This window comes from Prunus mume, linkage group LG2 (genome assembly GCF_029339155.1).
Source record: "Prunus mume cultivar Tortuosa linkage group LG2, ASM2933915v1, whole genome shotgun sequence".
Taxonomy (NCBI): Eukaryota; Viridiplantae; Streptophyta; class Magnoliopsida; order Rosales; family Rosaceae; genus Prunus; species Prunus mume.
The window spans coordinates 20963226-20981830 of record NC_142699.1 but is presented as its reverse complement, the minus strand read 5'-3'; the positions used below and the strand labels follow the sequence as shown (position 1 = coordinate 20981830).

The 18605-nt window shown below is 37.5% G+C and overlaps 1 protein-coding gene and 1 long non-coding RNA gene across 2 annotated transcripts; both read right to left on the bottom strand.

Annotated features, from left to right (window-relative positions):
• Positions 1-103: 103 nt before the first annotated feature.
• ALA3 (aminophospholipid ATPase 3) lies at positions 104-11464 on the bottom strand. The gene is made up of 27 exons (XM_008223492.3): positions 11017-11464; positions 9952-10017; positions 9234-9295; positions 8777-8858; positions 8451-8561; positions 7387-7464; positions 7174-7270; positions 6904-7010; positions 6452-6517; positions 6152-6273; positions 5931-6030; positions 5742-5819; positions 5525-5641; positions 5065-5214; positions 4857-4961; positions 4385-4527; positions 3768-3869; positions 3601-3664; positions 3298-3510; positions 2933-3098; positions 2733-2812; positions 2393-2632; positions 1863-2084; positions 1613-1780; positions 1067-1417; positions 863-969; positions 104-646 (listed from the first exon to the last, which is right to left on the bottom strand). The coding sequence occupies exons 1-27, from the start codon at positions 11179-11181 to the stop codon at positions 349-351; spliced, it is 3660 nt and encodes a 1219-aa protein (XP_008221714.1). The 5' UTR covers positions 11182-11464; the 3' UTR covers positions 104-348.
• Positions 11465-17430: 5966 nt separating this feature from the next.
• LOC148919816 (uncharacterized) lies at positions 17431-17959 on the bottom strand. Its single transcript, XR_016124540.1, has 2 exons — positions 17761-17959; positions 17431-17666 (listed from the first exon to the last, which is right to left on the bottom strand). It is a non-coding gene; the product is annotated as an uncharacterized LOC148919816 (long non-coding RNA).
• Between the last annotated feature and the right edge of the window lie 646 nt (positions 17960-18605).

Below are 18605 nucleotides of genomic sequence, written 5' to 3'. Positions count from 1 at the left end.
TCGTTTTAAGCCAATGCAACACATGGATATAGCGCGTGCTGAAGAACATGAACTTCTCACGATTGATTAAAAGAAGATAAAAGAATAAATTATAGAATAAAAGTAGAGGAACAATTTGGCTTGCACTATCAAAAAGAATGGAGTTTCTCTAAGTTTACATCATGTAAATGTACAACCGTGACAAACCCTGGATACCACTACAGTTCCTGGAAGACAAAACAAATACTAGAGGTGGAAGGAAAAGTATATCGAAGAACTAGATCTAATGATATGGCACAGCTAATTTACAAATTTTCCTACGCCTCAACCTCAAAATTAAAATTTATACAAAAATAACCATGTTTCAGTTTATTTCTTTTTCACTGTCCTCTTCATGCTGGCTCTCCGAGCAACATCCCATGCCTTTTGAGGGGCATGCACTCCTAGCTGGGAAGCGAAAAAGGACTCATATCCAGGTGAGTCGAAAGCAAACCCAGTGTGTTTCGATACCTCCCGTGGGAGTTGAGCTACGGCATAGCTCCTTGCCTCATCTGGCGTAAGCTGGTTTCCAATTTCTAGTAAATCATCCCTGCTTCTACCTTCTGGCTCATGCCAGTGCATTTCCTGAATAATCTGGTAGTCGAAAGGGAAGAACCATCTTTGGATCCTGTATCCAAATTACATTGATTAATTCATAAATAATAGAACACCTAAAAACAGTCGGTCAGTTGAGCAGAAACCAAGATGGCCGCTTAGTTTGGCCATCTTTAGTTGCAAAGCCAAGACTAATTTTCTATATTTTCACGCTCTTTAAGATCTCATTTTCTTAGGTTGGGCCTCTTTAGAAAAGATGCTGACTGCAATAAAGATCTCATTTTCTTACCCTTGGTAAACGAAGTCACCAAATAGCGCAAAAATGGGGACTAGCAGAAGTGTCAGGTAGAAATAGAAGGTACTCATCAAGACATATATGACATAATACAGATTTTTCTGCAGCAAAAATAAATACGTTAGCATATCTCAAATAATTTGATAGAGATCTTAAGAGAATAAACGAAAAGTTATCAGCTAAGGAGAAAACACCCACCTTATGATCTATAATACAATATACGAAGACAAATATAAACCATGCTGAAATGCTTCCTCCAACACTAATATAATGCCACCTTGTGATTGAATTACACATCATAAGCAGACGCAAGTTGACAGTCACTACTACACAAGTAAAGGCCATTGTACTGACATCCCAAATTCCAAACATCTTTCCAGATGAATTTTGACCACTATCGCTGGAGGTTGTGACAAAATAATAGAAGACTAAAGATTGGTAAACAGAGAAGAAAGCCCATACTGCCACAACCCTCCATTTGAAAAAGACATTTCTTATTCCCTCCCTGTATAGTTCAGGGTACTTCTTGGACAGGGATGCACTGACATCCTGATAAATAAAAAAAACACAAGTCAACAATCAAAAACAGTTATCCATCTACAAGTTTGTGAATATAGAGAAGATGTGGTGATATACACCCCTCGTGCATAAATATGCAGTGAAAACGCAATGACCGAAATAATACTTTATTCTACAGATGCAGTAACATTTGGCATTATTAATTGTCTCGAAAGAATAGAGTACCTTGTCAAAAAGGCCAACAATGATTACAGGCAAGGCTGTGAATATGACATTATACAGTGATTGAAACCAATCATCATAAAACCTTTGACCAGAAAATCCAGTTTGAAAGGTGAACCAAAATTGAGTCAAAGTGAATGTAAGATTCTTGTAAAAGAAGTATGTAATAACCTGAAAAAAAGCAATAAGATTTGTCAAGCTTGTAACCACCCAACAGATGTCAATTTTTTTGTACATTAAAAGAAATCCAAACCTTGCATAATCTAATATATGACCACCGTCCATGCACAAGCAGTAAATCAGTAAGAAAGCGGAACTGAGCAATAGCAAAATCACTGGCCATCACTGCTTGCATTCCTTCTTGCCCACTTATTCCAACGCCAACATGAGCAGCTTGAATCATGCTCACATCATTGGCACCATCACCAATGCTGAGTGTTATCTTCCGTGCACCTTTTTTTACCATACTCGTCACCTGAAGACAGTGGCAACATAATCAGAGAAAGAACTACACTGCATCAAATTTTAAGAACTAAAACTTGTTAACCCACACTTCGTAACTGGTTCAATGGGTACAATTCCTGGAAGCTATTCTAGGTGTTTTCAGCTTCGAATAACGGTTATAATGATAGTGTTACATCCTAAATTAAAACAAGTTATAAATTCAATTTTCATCCTAAAATAGAAATTCATAAAGGTTCATTATAAATTCGGTTCAATTTTCATCATCTGCTAATTGCTCAAACAAATAATGCTGAAGTTAAAATTCCATTAAAACCTCACCTGTGCTTTCTGTAAAGGGGAAACTCGACAGCAAACAACAGAGTTACAATTCAAGCTCAAGTTAAGTAGTGTCACTCGTAGACTGGGGTCTAAGGCATACATCAAACATTTCCCATCTATCACGAGTGCTAATTTTGGTCCAGTAACAGTGTGAAGATAGTTCTGTGCTTCCTCGAGGCACCTCCGTAGCTGTTTTTTGACTTCTTCTTTAATGACACGTGCAATTTCCACTTGGTCTCCCTAAATCAGCAAAGTGCTATGTAAATGGAAAATACCATGGTAGATAGTGATTTCTAATCTACATACAAGCTAAACGTGTAAGATATAAGCCTTTGCATACCCTGTTCTCAACTTCCCTAATCACATCAGTTTCTGAACTGACAATGAACTGTTTCATTTCATTGTTGATCAAATTGCATGCTGCACAAAATTTACAATGAAAAAGAAATAACATCAGAGAGAGAGAGAGAGAAGCAAGCAAATAACAAAGCTGAGATGGAAGGTGAAGGAAGCACCAGCTCTCATAAGATACTGACTTACCATAAGCTATATTTATTGCAGTTTCCATCTTGTCCCCAGTTAGTACCCAAATCTTAATACCAGCTCTTGAAAGAGTTTCTATACAATTTGGAACTCCTTCTTGAAGCTTATCTTCGATGGCAGTGCATCCGATGAAAATGAGATCTTTCTCTATAAGTTCAGCCACCTTCATTGATTATAAAATTAATTTGCAATGAGTTGATATCAATTTCAATAAAAATAATAAATAAAAAAAGGAGAAAAAAAAAATAGTGTCAACAGAAGAATAACGAAAACAGAACTCAAAAGAAATAAAGCTAATGAAAACAAGCCAAAACCAGAAAATGACGCCTCTTCAATACAAAGGAAGATTCAACAGAGCATACCTCATCCAACTTCTTTTCACGATCCCGGAGAGAGGATTTAGCCTGAATAAATTTCTCATTCCAGCTTTCATATATATCAGGGCTTAAATCTCGATAGGCCAGGCAAAGAGTACGTAGTCCAGAAGATCCAAATAGTTCCAAGTGTTCCCTAGATACCTTTTTTAGATCATCCTGTCCATTAGCCAATCTCTCGTATATTACATTGTCAGCACCCTGTCAACAGCAGGTTCCTGGCGTAATGTCAATTTCTTTGCCAACTGCTCAGTAATTTCATCCAATAAGAAAGCCTCAATAAAGTATTACCTTGCAGTACAAGACAAGCCTGCCATCTGGATAACGGCATACAACAGACTGACGCTTCCTCGTACTAGTTATGCAACAGAAAAAATGTTAGTGAAATTAACCATGAAAATATAAAAGTACCAGGCCGAAAAAAAATGTAAACATATATATGTAAGGACATAACCCACCTATTAAACTCAAGCACATTTAGAATCTCGTAAGACACATCTTGTATTTTACCGACTTTCTCAATGTGAGATTCACGAACATATATTGTAGTAGGAGTACGTCTGATAGAAAAAGAAACATATCAGCCTTAAATTAAGATGTACTAGCCTAAATTTAGAACAGCTCTGTCAAAACACTTCTAGCAGGACCAGCAAAAGAATAAGAACAGCATTCTTAGCACCAAAAAGAATAGCTACATTTCAAACATTTGGAATTTTATTTACAGATAAGATGGAAACAAAATTCAGTGTTATGTAGGGCCCGTTGGTTTCTTGTTAGAGATAGAAAGGAAATACATGAAGGAAAAGAGAGATGAAGGGTGGTGGAAGAGATGACGGAGAAATAAAGAATGAATAAAACAAAAAACTTGAAAATGAGAAAAACTAAAAACAAAAAGAAGCTAAAAACTAAAAATGGAAAGGTTACCAAATGGCCTGTAATGAGACCAAACTGAACCTCCCCTCACACAATAAAATAAGCCATTTTTCATGACAGGAAAACCTCACAGAGCCAGATCTTAAGTTAAGTATGACATATAGCATTCCCATAAAATAAGACAGAACTGAGAAGTGCAAACCTGTAAAAGAAGAAGCCGAAGTTCTTTGCAGCAATTACCAAAGCGGACTCATCAGGGGATGCAGCTTGATATGTGATTTTTTCTGGGGTCTCTTCGCCCTCAGGAAGCACAGTGTGACATATAGCAAGGCATCTGAAGAATTCCTACCAATAGAACAGAAACGATCAATACAATTGTCAAAGCTAACAATTTATGATATGCCTTCATAGTATGTCAGAGACTCTGAGTTAACTAATTCAGTCATCACAAGAATAAGCCTGTATGAAATTCCCTCTAAAAAATAAACTCCTATAAACCGCAAACCAGATGGAAAAGAAAGAAACACACACAGATGCAAACGCTATTATAATCCAAGAGAAAAGGGAGAATAAGAACTCCCAACATTGAGCATGCTGGAAGTAACTCCATGCCACAATGATTATACGGAACAAAAGAATACTTTAATAAACTTCTAACAACTAACAAAATCTACCTTACAAAGATCAGGATTAGGCTCATTCCTCCAAGCTCCTCGCATAAGCTTGGCATCATCAAAGTTAAATCCCTTCTCATGCGCTGTATTGGCTGACTTGTACCCCTGCAAGAAACATTATAATCATAATTTCATTCAGAGGAAGATTTTTCCATTTCATATGTATATAAAATTAACATATATAATAGTGAGTGAGAGAGAGAGAGACCTCATCAAGTTTTATACCATTCCGCTGTGCTACTCCCCTTTCTATTTCAGTGATACCTGTTCCATAGACCTCTCCTCCAATTGAACACTTGAAGAACTCCATCAAGTTTCTTGTTAGAGTTCCAGTTTTATCAGAAAAAATGTATTCCACCTGACCAATAGATAGACTGTCACCTTTGAAAAACAGCATTTTAAAGTAGAAAATTGATAGATATTCAAACAAGACCATTCCTCAAAGAAACTAAAAAATTGTAAATGTTTCTCCATTCTAATAACAGATATGACGATGATGATAGTAATTAATAGTAATAACAATAACAGTAACTATATAAAGACAATGAAAGTAGTGACATTTAAACATTTTTCCTGTAATAATAACTTTTAAAAATAGAATAATATTAGGAGGAAAAAAAAAAGCTTCTGCATCCTGAATTAGAAAGCCAAAATATGGGATAACTTACCTGTCCAAGTTCCTCATTCAAATTTGAAGTCCTAGCCAAGGCAGGGGTATTGCTTTCAACATGGTACATACGCAAGTCATTATTGATATATTGGGTAGACTGAATAAATTTGATCATCTGAAATTGATAAAAAGAACTAATAAACTTTTGAACCCGTCAAAAATACCATTTTACATTCTACTAGCAGGCAGATACAGTATTAAGCAAAGAAACTTGCCTCAATAGAAACGTAAAGTGAAATAGGGATTATAGTTGAGTACAGAGTAATGAGGGTAAACATCGTCAGAATGATAACCTATATCACCAACAAACAATATAAGCAAAAACAAATGGTAAAAAATGAATTGCTGAAGAAAAAAAAAACCCACTGTACAGCAACTGTTTCACTGTAGATAGAATATGTTACCAGGAAACGGTTATCAGGGTCAAATGAGCTGTATGCTGAGTCCTCATTCTTTTTTCCCCGGAGACCTAAGTAGTAGTACTTGTGGTTGATGAATACACCACTGTAGAATTTCATATACCAAAAACATCCATCATGTGGAAAACTAAAATAGGAGTTTGACTGGCAGGATAACCATCAAAGGAAAATACATAATTAAATTACAGAATAGCATATTCTCATACCTGCTTATGGCTCCAATAAGACACATCATAAAGAGAGTAGCAAAAAGTGCTAGTATAAGTTTGTCAAGTTTCCTCTCTAATGTACTTCTTTTGGAAGGAACATTCATGGCATTCATCATAACCTGCAATTTAACCAAAAATTGTAAAATTTCTATAATTCATAGACAGAAGATGCAAAAGCAAGGGGCACATACCAATAAAATAAGATGAAAATGCAAGCAGCTTCTAATACAACACATAAAACATATAAGTGGGCGATAAGAAAGTTCTTTTAATTTACTGCATTTCATGATAACATACCTTGGTTTCATGACCTGTAAATATAACAGCCCCAACCATGTACTCAGTGTTCCTGAGACTGCACCCCTGAAAAAAAAAACATAGCAAAGTCCCAATTCCAATGAATTTTCCAGGTCAGTTTCACAAATTGATACGAGAGTCAAAATCAAAATCAACATCAAACAAATAATGCAACAATATTAGGGATCAACAATACAGAGATTCACATAATGCACAATTCTATATTTAGAATACAAAGAAAAAAGTTCTTGCATGGCAACTAGTTCAATACAAAATTCAAGTGCAAGAATGTACAGTTTATTAAAAGACTACTGTTATCGGCTGCAAAAGTACATTTACAGAAAAAAGGGGGTGGAAATCATGAGAAGCTATCAAAATCACATTCTAAAATAAATTCATAATTGTCAAAAGAAAAACAAATAGAAGTATGAGAAATAAATCACATATCATACTCGCAACATAATTTCGTTTGGAGTGAGAGGTAATGTTTGCTTGTCAATGATGAGATTGCCAGTGAATGTGTATAATGAATTGTTAGGTTGTTCACACTGCACTTCTCCTGCAATTTAGGAACAGAACGTTCATTAGAATTGAAACAAGTGACACATCAATTCAGCAATCAAATTTCACACCCATCACATTTAACATGAATACTTAAACCATCGGTTACAAATTACATTTATAAAGACTTGCTGACCAGTGGGTTAACTAGAATACTTAACCTTTGAATTCAGATGCTTTCTCAGGAGTCAAGTAATCCCAAGTCTTTTCTAATGCTTTTCTTATCTTCAAATTAGTTTCCCCATCCAAATTTGCAGTCTGCGACCAAAAGCAAAATAATTTTTTTCAATAAAAAAGGGGTAAATCCATACATATTAATCATAACAAGAATACAATTTAGTTCAAAAACTAAAATAGATAAAAGAATCAAAGACCTCAATGTAGCAGACACCATCAGGGTTTGTACTAGCAAGAAATAGTAGATCTGCAGGGAAGAATCCGTTCTTCTTAATCTAAAAACCAATACAAAATATCAGCTTCTGGGTAAAGCAATTATAACATTCTTTTTTTAGCGCAAACAACATTCAAAAAATAAGCAGAACATTTCAAGCATTTAAAAAAAATATATATGCAAACATCCAAGGAAATATGCATCATTTATCTGCTGATTGCTAGAAAAATGTTCATCGTAACCGTATTAAGCATTACTCAATCCCATGTTTCAAAAACTTTGGACAGCAAGGGGAGAGAGAGAGAGAGAGAGAGAGAGAGAGAGAGAGAGAGAGAGAGAGAGAGAGAGAGTTACAATTAAAAAGAACTTCCAACGTTGCCATCACAAGACCATGTTTAAACACATCATCACATTGACGACTTAAAACTAAAGAGAACTTCCAGCAATTTCAGCTATATCTCAAGGTCATCTTTAGACACATCATCAATACAACAATGCTTCTCGAATGGCAACAATCTCTATTCTGTAGAATTGTGGTCAAAATGACCATGCTTCAGCACAACTGCAACACACAGTAGTTTCTATCCCCAAACACCCCTTTCCCACAAAGAAATTCAACTCCCACGGACTTGAGTTGTTCATAGTACCCATCATTGGACACCGAAAAATAAACTCCCATGGAATTGAGTTGTCAACTCTGAATACAAACATAAAATTTTACCAAAAAGATGCTCAGATAATTCACATGCCAGAAAATTTCTATAATAAACTATGATGAGAATAGAAGGGTAAATAAAAAAATATGATAAACTGTTAGAAACAATCAGCAGAAACGAATAAAAACCCCACACATGAGATGATGCTCAAATGCTCATGTAATAAATTGGTGGGAAAATTTATGTCCACCCCAGGGTACGTTTTACAACATGCAGCTATCATCATCGACAGAGGCGACAACCACTATCCCTATTACAGCTTAACACAAAATCATCACAAGATGCATCAAATACATTTCATAAAGGAAACATAAGAATGCAGTACACTCACCCTGACAATATCTCCAACCTGCAACTTTTTCCAGGGAATACTTTCCCATTTCTGATCTTGCAAGACATCAACCAAATTATTATTTATCGTCATATCATTCTGGAAGCGCTTCTGTTTTACATAAATTAAGAAGAAGAAAAAAAGTATAATTAAGCATTTGTCCTCACTTTCGTACTTAAATGCATAACTAATAGATAAAACTTCAAAGCTCAGCTATCACAGCGAGAGAGAGAGAGAGAGAGAGAGAGTAGACCTTGGAAACACAGAAAAGAGGTTATAATGAAAATCAAGGCTGCATAATATAATAAGCAGCAACTGTTACTCACCCAATCCTCAAATGCTTCCTTAACAAGAGAAACGAAAAGCACCAAACTCAGAGGGACCACATTGGTTACAGGATGGACAGGACTGCAATATTAGAAATAGTTGAGAACACCATGCGTAGAATTGTAACAATATTATAAATTATTAGGGTAAATCAATTGTAGTCAACCCTTCATATTTAGTGACACCAAAGCAATTGTTTAGCAATATTCCAAAAGTGTGATTATGAATTCAAAGAATCTGAATTTAAGAAAATATGAATTCAAAGCTCCTACTCCAGGCAGTTTGAGTAACAATTTGTGAACATAACCTTGTTAAGTTTTTTACAAATGTCATTTCTGGTTAATTTGGAAAAGTAAAATGATAATTCAGTTCTAAAATTTTCACTCTAGTGAATAACATACTCTTCATGAATGAAGCTAAACAAGAGGTCTGCTAAACCAATTAAAGTTAATATACCTGATTGGCGTTGTTGACAAAATTGAGATAGTGAGAAAGTAGAGATTAGCTACCCGCCTGAACTGTGAGTGTAAACACAGAATTTATCAGGACCATGACAAAACAAAATCGTAGGTATTGGCAGCAATTAACTAACTTTAGTCAATTTCTTTATCTTATATGTAACCTGTAGCAATCTGATGTTCCTACAATTGATTGCAAACCAAAATGATAAGCTTAAAAATGCATCAGCAAGCAAGTTGATTTAACAACACCTAAGACAGAAAAAAAATCATTGCACTTGTCACGGGAAGTGATGTCTACCTTACTAAAGCGTTACCTATCTAAGTTCTTTTCCCCAGGATATAAAAATTTCACACAAACACAGAAGATACTAACTATGGCATCATATCATTAGTTACATTATGATAAACAGAAAGTAATAAGGACAGGAAAATAATCTTTGACAGATAAAAGTTTAACATCCAAGCTAAAACCTAAAATCAAATTCATTAAAATTGCCCTTAATTTTGAGATTTCCAACTTTAGCCCCCACGGAATGTATCTCCTATAGACTCTTCTAGTCCATCTAGTCTAGTGTCAAATATCTAAAAGAACCATAATAAGAAGTTGTCTTAAAATACGAGTCAGAAATTTCCATAGCAAATCACATAATAACTTCTAAATTCCAATATAATCATATCCATCTAAGTAGCCCGGAGGCCAATAGATAAATTACCTGTTCAAAGAGTCCTTTCGGCAAAAACGTAAAGAAGTTGTACTTCGTAGTTGATATAGAATTCCCCTGGAAATATTGAACGAATATTAATTAAAACTGAATACAAAAACAGCAGAGTCGGATGCAAGTGACGAGTAAGCAATATCACATCAACACAAGTACAAACATTACCAATTCATGAATATCATAACAAGTAATTGATATCAAAATTCCAACAGACATAGGTGAGTGCATAAGGAGACATAAATTATAACTCCAGTATGCTCATACAGCCTATTGGTGGTAAACGGTGCAGGTAAAACAAATTGCCGAATCCATTCACTGCGCTAGAAAATCTTGACTACAAACATTCTCAACCATGAGAAAGCCAAATCCTAATATTTTGTGCTTCTATCCAGCAGAAAAGTGGGCAACTAACACTCTATTTTCTTCACGAACAATCAATAATAAAAAATTTGGCAGACAAAGTAGAAGGCTAGTGAAGCCTCAATCAACAATACTGAGTGGAAAACTACCCACATTGATAATTCGAAACACGCTGTAAATCTTTCTTGCTTTCTTTTTTATTCCCTTATTGTTGAGGGCAAGATTTAAAAAATAATTAAGAAAAACAGCTACGCTGGAAGCAGCTTAAATTTACTCTAACAATAGTATTGTGCTTTGCATGACCCTTGCTCATTATTCCTTAAACCATGAGTAAGCTTCATTTAGTATAAACATCATTCTGACATTGAAACAAATATCTTCAATACCAAACCATCAATCATTAACCACGACAACTAATTCAATATTTTTTTCCCATGAAAATAAGCCCCCACCCACCGCTTCTTGTTGTTATGCAGGAAAAGCCTAATGAGTGAAAACCAAATTCCATAAAAAGAAGAAATGGACGTATCAAACTAAGTCAGTGAAGTTCCAATTTTCCTGTATGTCAAGTGAGGAAAAAATCAGCAACCCAATATTTCAATTTGTGTTTTCCAACCAAACAGGAAAATGAGTAACGGAGAACCTGGACCTAAAGACACCCAAAAAAAATTAACAAGAAGAAGAAGAAAGATCACGAACCGGGAATCTGACGGGGAGATTGGCCTCGCGATCATTGCAGAAAATAGTGCGGTGACCCGGCGCCTGGGGCTGGACTCGTCCAAGTCGAACCGTTGACGTACGCTCGGGCTGCGAATTCGAATTGCGACCCAGCCGCGGTCTCGAGGACCGATTCCATCCACTCATCTTCGACCTGATCCGAACTCAACGATGAGTCGTTCCCAACAAATATTCTCCGATCGGTCTTCAATCGTCGTCTTCTCCCTTGTTCTCTTGTAAAATGGTGGTGGTTTAAACACCGTATGAGCCAGAGGAAGTGCGTGCGTTTTCAACGCCCCCTCGAACCTGTCTTCATTTTTTTTTCTTTTAAATTTCTTTTCTTTTTTGAGCGATTCGCGAATTTGGTTTCTTTTGCTCTTTCGATTTACCGAGTAATTTTCTCAGCGCGTATGGTAAGAGATCTGGCGGCTTTCTAGATGCGGTGGTGATGGTGAGGGGAGGGCCAAGGAGATGGGACTGTGATTTCAAGCGCGAGTGGGAGCGTGGCCTCCAGGTCAATAGCTTATGCGCAAAGGAGGACCTGGTTCAGGAAATAGTCGTGCGGCGTCGTTTCGTGGTTGCCGTTTACTTATGAAATCCCACCCTGTACGATAATGTAACGGTCAATTGAGAGACTTGAAAGGAGACAGGGGCATGGAGGTCTTGGGGCGGTTGACGGCCTTATAAAGTTATAACTACTCCCGTGATGTTAGGTTTTTGCAGCCGGGGACATTTTTGTTCTTTCACTTCTGTTTTTCCTAAAGAAAAATGGCTGAGACTAAAAAGACAAACACATATTAAGGTCCCAGTTTTCCGTTATAGGGCGCATTTTAAACTTTAATACCTTTTATAATTAAAGATTTAAGGGAAATGGTCTTCAGTGCCACCCATTTTATAATTTTTTGTCAAAATATCACACCTCCCCAAAATTTTTAAAACTACCACCTATAAATACATTTTTATTGCCCACTTATTGCCCACATAACACTTTTTCTGAAATTTAGTTCTCTCTCTCTCTTTCTCTCTGAAACCCAGTTCTTCCTCTTCCTCTTTGTTTTCTTCTCTACCCAAATCCAAACCCCAATTTCGTCTTCCTCACGAAGAAGAAGATCAAGAACAACCTGCAAAACCCACAGCTTTGCCCTCAAAACCTAGTTCTTCCTCTTCCTCTTTGTTTTCTTCTCTACCCAAATCCAAACCCTAATTTCTATCTCTCTTCGAATCCCTTTTGCAACCTAAACAAACCCAAACAAAACCATCTTTTCTGAATATGACAGCATGTGTTGGCATTAGGTGACCATTGTTTGAGCATTTTGGTCCAATTTTGGGGGTTTTGAAGTTTGGATTTACGGTCTTCAAGAACAGAATCGTATTGTGATTTTATTGCGGTTGTATTGTAGTCGTATTGCTTTTGTATTGCTATGGTATTGCTGTATTGTAGTCATATTACAAAAATAGTACAACCGCAATACCATAACAATACAAAAGCAATACGACTACAATACAACCGCAATAAAATCACAATACGATTGCTGTTCTTGTGGTTTATAGTGAAAACAAAGAGGATTTGGGTAGGAATAAAGAGGTTTTTTTTTTTTTTTGCTAGGTCCATCTAGGGGATGCTGATGATGAATAAGATTCGTTTACTTTGTCCTTCCATGTTGACCAAAAATAGAATGGGCACGCCAGCCACCATTTCTGTGCAAAGCGTAAGCGTTTGTGATTTCTGTGCGAGCAAAATGGGGAGGATTGGTTTGCTTGTATCAGATTTCACAATCTCATTCATGTGGGTTTGGTCAGGGGTCTTGATTAAGATGTATCTGGGGTTTGGGCCATGAACCCACCGGTGAGATTATCAAATCCACTTTTTCAATTGTAAACATGTTCTTCTTTGCCTTGTTGGGAAACTTCAAAAACTGGGGGTTTCACCCAATTCCTTTTCACTGTTGCTGCAAGACTTCATTTGGGTAGAGAAGAAAACAAAGAGGAAGAGGAAGAATTGGGTTTCAGAGAGAGAGAGAGAGAGAACACAATTTCAGAGAAAAGTGTTATGTGGGCAATAAGTGGACAATAAAAATGTATTTATAGGTGGTAGTTTTAAAATTTTTGGGGAGGTGTGGTATTTTGACAAAAAAATTATAAAATGGGTGGCATTGAGGGTCATTTCCCAAGATTTAATGCCTTTTATAATTAAAGATTTAATGCCTTTTTTGGATAAGGACTCTTTTGATAATCATTTCAATTTTAGTTTTTAGGCTTATTTACTATAGTACCTCCTGAAACTTCGATCAAATCTCACTTAACCCCCCAAAGTTAAAATGACCCACTTAACCCCATTGACTGTGGTTTTATATTCCACTTTACTCACCACCGTTAACGCCATTCAAAATACCGTAAAAAATGCTACCGTGGCAGGGGTCATCAGCGGAGCCACACTAGGACCAGTGTGGTCCCGGGCCCCCACTCAAGTTTTTTTATATTTTAAAAGTAATATACTATTGTGTATTTCTATATTATATTATTTCAAATACTTTACGTTTTGATATGTACCCATATGTATTGTGCCGGATCTATTAAGGCACAATGAGGTGCTTCAAATTGCCCATTTGCTCAGTTGGTGGTGGTGCACTTCAAGTGTACAGATTACCTTATTTCCATTTTCAGCATTTAAGTAAATGTCTTTGTCCTTTTACTTTCATTTATTTTTATATTACTCCATTTACTTAAGTTTACAATGTAAATAAGGAAGTACCCCCTATTTGGATTCAAATAAAAATAGTAGAAAATCAAATTCCCACAAAATTAAAATATAAAAAATCGATTTTAGTGCAAAATACGATTTATGCTAAAAATGATGGCTCATTAAGTCAATATATACTTTATACTAATCTCATAAAATCAAGTTTTCTTATTTGATATGTGTTGAGGCCCAAAAAATCCACGGTCGGGCCCGAATAAATTATCGGCCCAAAATGACACTCTATCAAGGAAAGGCGTAAAGCAGAATACACAAAAACCCGCCACATACGAGTTGCAATCCACATGTCATGCTAAATAAATAATTCGTCATGCTAGAATATATCGGCCTTGTAAATCCATGCTAATTATCTCACCAAGCATAGTAAAAAGCATGCCAAGCGACATGTCATGCCATGCCAAGCAGGAAATCATTATTACACACCCAACCATGCTACAAGTCTAAGTCAAGCCACTCGAATGCCCAGGGCTTACTTGAGTGGGTTGTGGTATGGATGGTAATAAATCAACATGAGGCCCATTGATGGGCCGAGAAATGGAAAGTCTCGGGTTGCTTTGGGAGCCTCGAGACTCAAGCCCATTTCTTAGGCCCAAACATGTGGGTGAGCACAAGAGGAAAAGAAATAGCCCAAATAACCCAAATAGCCCCAAATAGCCTATTGACTCAAAAGCCCAATATTTAACAAAATAGCCCACTTATTTAATGAACTACCTTGGCCCATACAAAGCTTCACAATAAGCCCACAAAAGCCTCAGCCCTTTGCTGGAAAAATAGAAGCCACGTAGAGAAGATCTGCAGGTTCATTAAACAAAACCTTCAAACATGGGGGGAGCAAGTTCCAAGCAAGAAACATTCAAGGAACCAAAGAATATTAGTCTGCGAGCTGCCAGAAACACCCTTCGAACCAGCATATATTTCCCAACTCCTTTTCCCATCAGACTTGGCCATGGAAAATAGAGAAGAAAGTAATAAAAGAAATGGTGGGAATGGAAATCACACTAAGACAGCTGCGAGAAAATGGGGTCTTGAGCTCCCAAAGTTCCTGATTTTGTGCTAATAAACAGAGGAAATTTCACCAAGATAGGAAAAGCCAGGGGAGGAGAAGAGAAAGGAAGGGAAAAGCTTAGCCAAAATGGTAGAAACCATTAGGGTTTCTTGGGAATGGATGATTTCCAGCGCCTATAAAATGAGGCCTCTTCTACCCAACAAAAACAACCCACGCCTGGAGAGCAAGCTTTCTCTCTAACTTGCAAAACCCAGCAGTCTCGTGCACTGCTCATCATCTTCTCCATTCTTCTCTTCTGGCAAACAGAGTATCTGTCAAGCTGCCAGAAGAGCATTGTTCTTCATTTCTCTCTTCCTAGCCAAATCTCCTACAAAATCTTTCTTTTCTCACCTTAACACTTCCCTTTTTCCCTCTAAGAAAGCCTAAATTTCCTCTTAGTGCTAAACTCATGTTGCTTTTGCTCCCATGTCACATGCCTCTCATGCCAAGCTTAAAATTTTATCTGTAAGCATGCATAAATTATCTGTAAGCTGCCATTATTTTGGTTGGTGAAGGTAACCAAAATACTTCCTAAGGCTCTACTGCCCTTTCGATGTATTTTGGGGCTTAATTTTCAACTCGTGCAAAGGGATAATTTCATCACCGCTTTTTATAGCAGACCCATTTGCAGCTGCTGGAGGAAAAAGTCTCATACATAAATTGGTGACTTCACTGGGGATTAGGCCATTATCTTTACCAATGCCTCCAAAGAAGAAGACCAGAAGCAATTCCATGGCTTCCCAAGACGATCTGGACTACGATGACTCAGAATCAAGGCAAAATGTCTCTCCTAGATAAGAAGAACATGCAAGTGAGGGAGCTTTTATCCTTTCAGACCTCATTGCAGCCATCCATGCTATGGGGAAAACCCAGAGGGAGATGGCAGACATAATCAAAGAGCTAAAAAGCTCAGCCTCCAAGCCAAGAGAAGAAAACGAAAGACCTCCCCAAGAGGAGTCTGCCGCTGCCAGAGGAAGGTCTGAACAAAAGGAGCCATCTTTTGTCACTCATAAAGATGTCATTGCCATGCCGAGAAGAAACTAAGCCAGCTGGGATTGAAGTATTTCCCTCACCACCATATCCATCAAGCCTACTCCAGCAGCCATATCCCAATGGCTATAAAGCACCAAGTTTTGTCTTTTTCGCCGGAAGGAATGGAAGCCCGAAGGAGCATGTCAACCGCTTCATTGATGCTTTGGGACCACACGCTGGTGATCATAATCTCTGTCTCCGGAGTTTTCAAAAAGCCTTACCGATCGTGCTTATACGTGGTACGCAACATTAGCACCAGGCTCTATTTGCTCTTGGGAGGATTTGGCAAGCAAGTTCTGTAAGAAATACTTCCAGCATTTGGAAAGAGTTACTACCACTCAACTCAACAACACCCGCCAAAAACATGGTGATGATCCCGTGGACTTCGTGCGCAGGTTCCGGACCTGGCTCTAGACTGCTATGACGAGAAGGATGAGGAAACTCTTGTTGAAATTTGCATCAGCAATATTGTGGCAGATCATAGAGTTTATTTGGAGAATATTGGCATCAACCAATTTTCTCACTGGAAGCAGTGAAGAAAACAAGCATTTCTTAAGCTAACTGAGCAGGAAGCTTGAAGGAGTGAAGAAGAAGAGCGCCACTTGGGGGCTTCATTTGGTCAGCAAGATTATCAAAAGACAGCTGCCGTAACCTCTCACAAGAGCCGCAAATCACTCTCTGATTAATTGGGTTATGAGCCGCATGAAAGTAAAGCAGCAGCTGTAGCTCTATTAAATATTTCTACAAAGCAAGGCAGCCTAGTACAACACATGCCAAATACATGCCAACCTAAGCCACAAGCTTTCATGCTATTGCAAGTCATGCACACTCCTTGGCCCTTTCATACTTGGGGGCTTAATTTGATGGGGGTATTTATCAATGCAAAATGGCTCAAAGCCTTACTACTGAGTTGCTTTTGCACCTATCCTTTTGTCTTTGACTTTTCAAATTTATTTCAAAGATGAACTCCTTTTGTGTTTTCACCATATGCTTTCACAACTTTTGTAGAATGCACCACCATTATGGCATGCCAAGGTGTAAGATGATATTTGTAATTAGAATGGAGTATTTTGGAGAAAGAAAAAAAAGCCTCTAGAATTCTTTCCTTGCTGTTATCTTCTTCTGTTTTGCAAATCATGTTTTAAAAAAAAAATAATAAACAAGCAAACTTTTCTTTACAAAAGCAAGCCACTTAACAATAAGACATGCCAAGCAAAGTCACTTGGATGGGGTCCGGGGCCGTCAACAAGCAGCATGCCTAAGCAAAATAATATGGGGCATGCATTCCTGAGCTGCTGGAACAACAAAACCATTGTCCCCTTTTCAATAAGCAATCGGAACATGCAAAACATCTGGGAATTTTACAAAGACCATGCATATACTAGTCTGCCCATTTTAGAGTATGACAAGAGGGTGTTTTTCAGGCCTAGTGGTCAGACAAAATTTTGGCACCATATACCTTGTTTTTAAGGATATCCAACCTGTCAGAGAATCTCCAGCAGTTCATAAAAACAAATTTTGCCAACCAAGCAATATATATATATATATATATATATATATATATAAGACATGCAGATTACAACATGCCTCAAGCATTCATAAATTAATACAAGCTCCAGTGATTCAACACTATATTACAAAGTCATAACGACATGGCCGCTAGAGTGTCCAAAAGAGAAAGAAAAAAACTACAGTCAAAGCAAAACTACACATGCTAAAGACCCATGCAGCCTATGGTCTCCAAGGGAACAGAAACACGCGCCAAGATAATTGATCACCAAGCCAAGAAAAGACAACCTGCAAGAAGAAAGGAGAATGTGTGTCAAGACTGGTTGATGCTGGAAGAGGTAGCGTGAAAAAAAAAGAGAAAAAAAAAAGAGGAATTATATACCTTGAAGCTATGAAGAATGCCCAAAAAGAACGGAAGAAGCTCATCGATAGATCGGAGGATCTTAGCACCACCATCAAAGAAGGCTTTGAAAGCCATAAAGGAATTTCCTCAATCTTGCCAAGACATGCTTTTCTCCGATAAATGCCCCACCAAGGTGGAAACATCATCGTCCTTATGGCTGTCATCAATAATCTCACCACGAGGCTGCTGGAAGCCGTGGAGAGGTGCCGTAGTTGTGTTGGATATGCTTAGGAAAGGAGGAGTAGGAGGCAACACTGCTGAAAGCTATGGAGAGGTGCCGACAGTTGTGTTGGATGTGCTTAGGAAATGAGGAGCAGGAGGCTGCGCCTGGAAGGCGCAAGGCGTTGTCGTCACCACGCCGGACATCCCAAGAGGAGCAGGAAGTGTATCCTCCGCGACTTGTGAGATGCTCTTAGCCTAAAAAAAAAAAAGGAAGGTCATGCTATGAAGGAAAACCATCCCAACCCTTGCAATATTTGAGGAGAGTGTATGTGTTGGGGTGCTGTGAAAAGAAAAACAACATTGAAGCAATGGGGGCGGATACTTTTGTGATCCTGTAAAAAGATTGGCAGCATGTACCTTGCACCTACCACAACCCAACCTATTAAACTCTCAAGCAACTCATGCATTTCAACCAAGCAAAGTGTACAGAACAAGCTGAAAATCATTATCTCAATGCATTCCAAATCTCAAGCAACTCATGCAGTTTATTATTTCCAACCAAGCAAAGTGTACAAAATAAGTTAGGAATCATTATCTCAATGCAATCAACCTCAACAATTCATGCATTTCATTATTTCCAACCAAGCAAAGTGTACAAAACA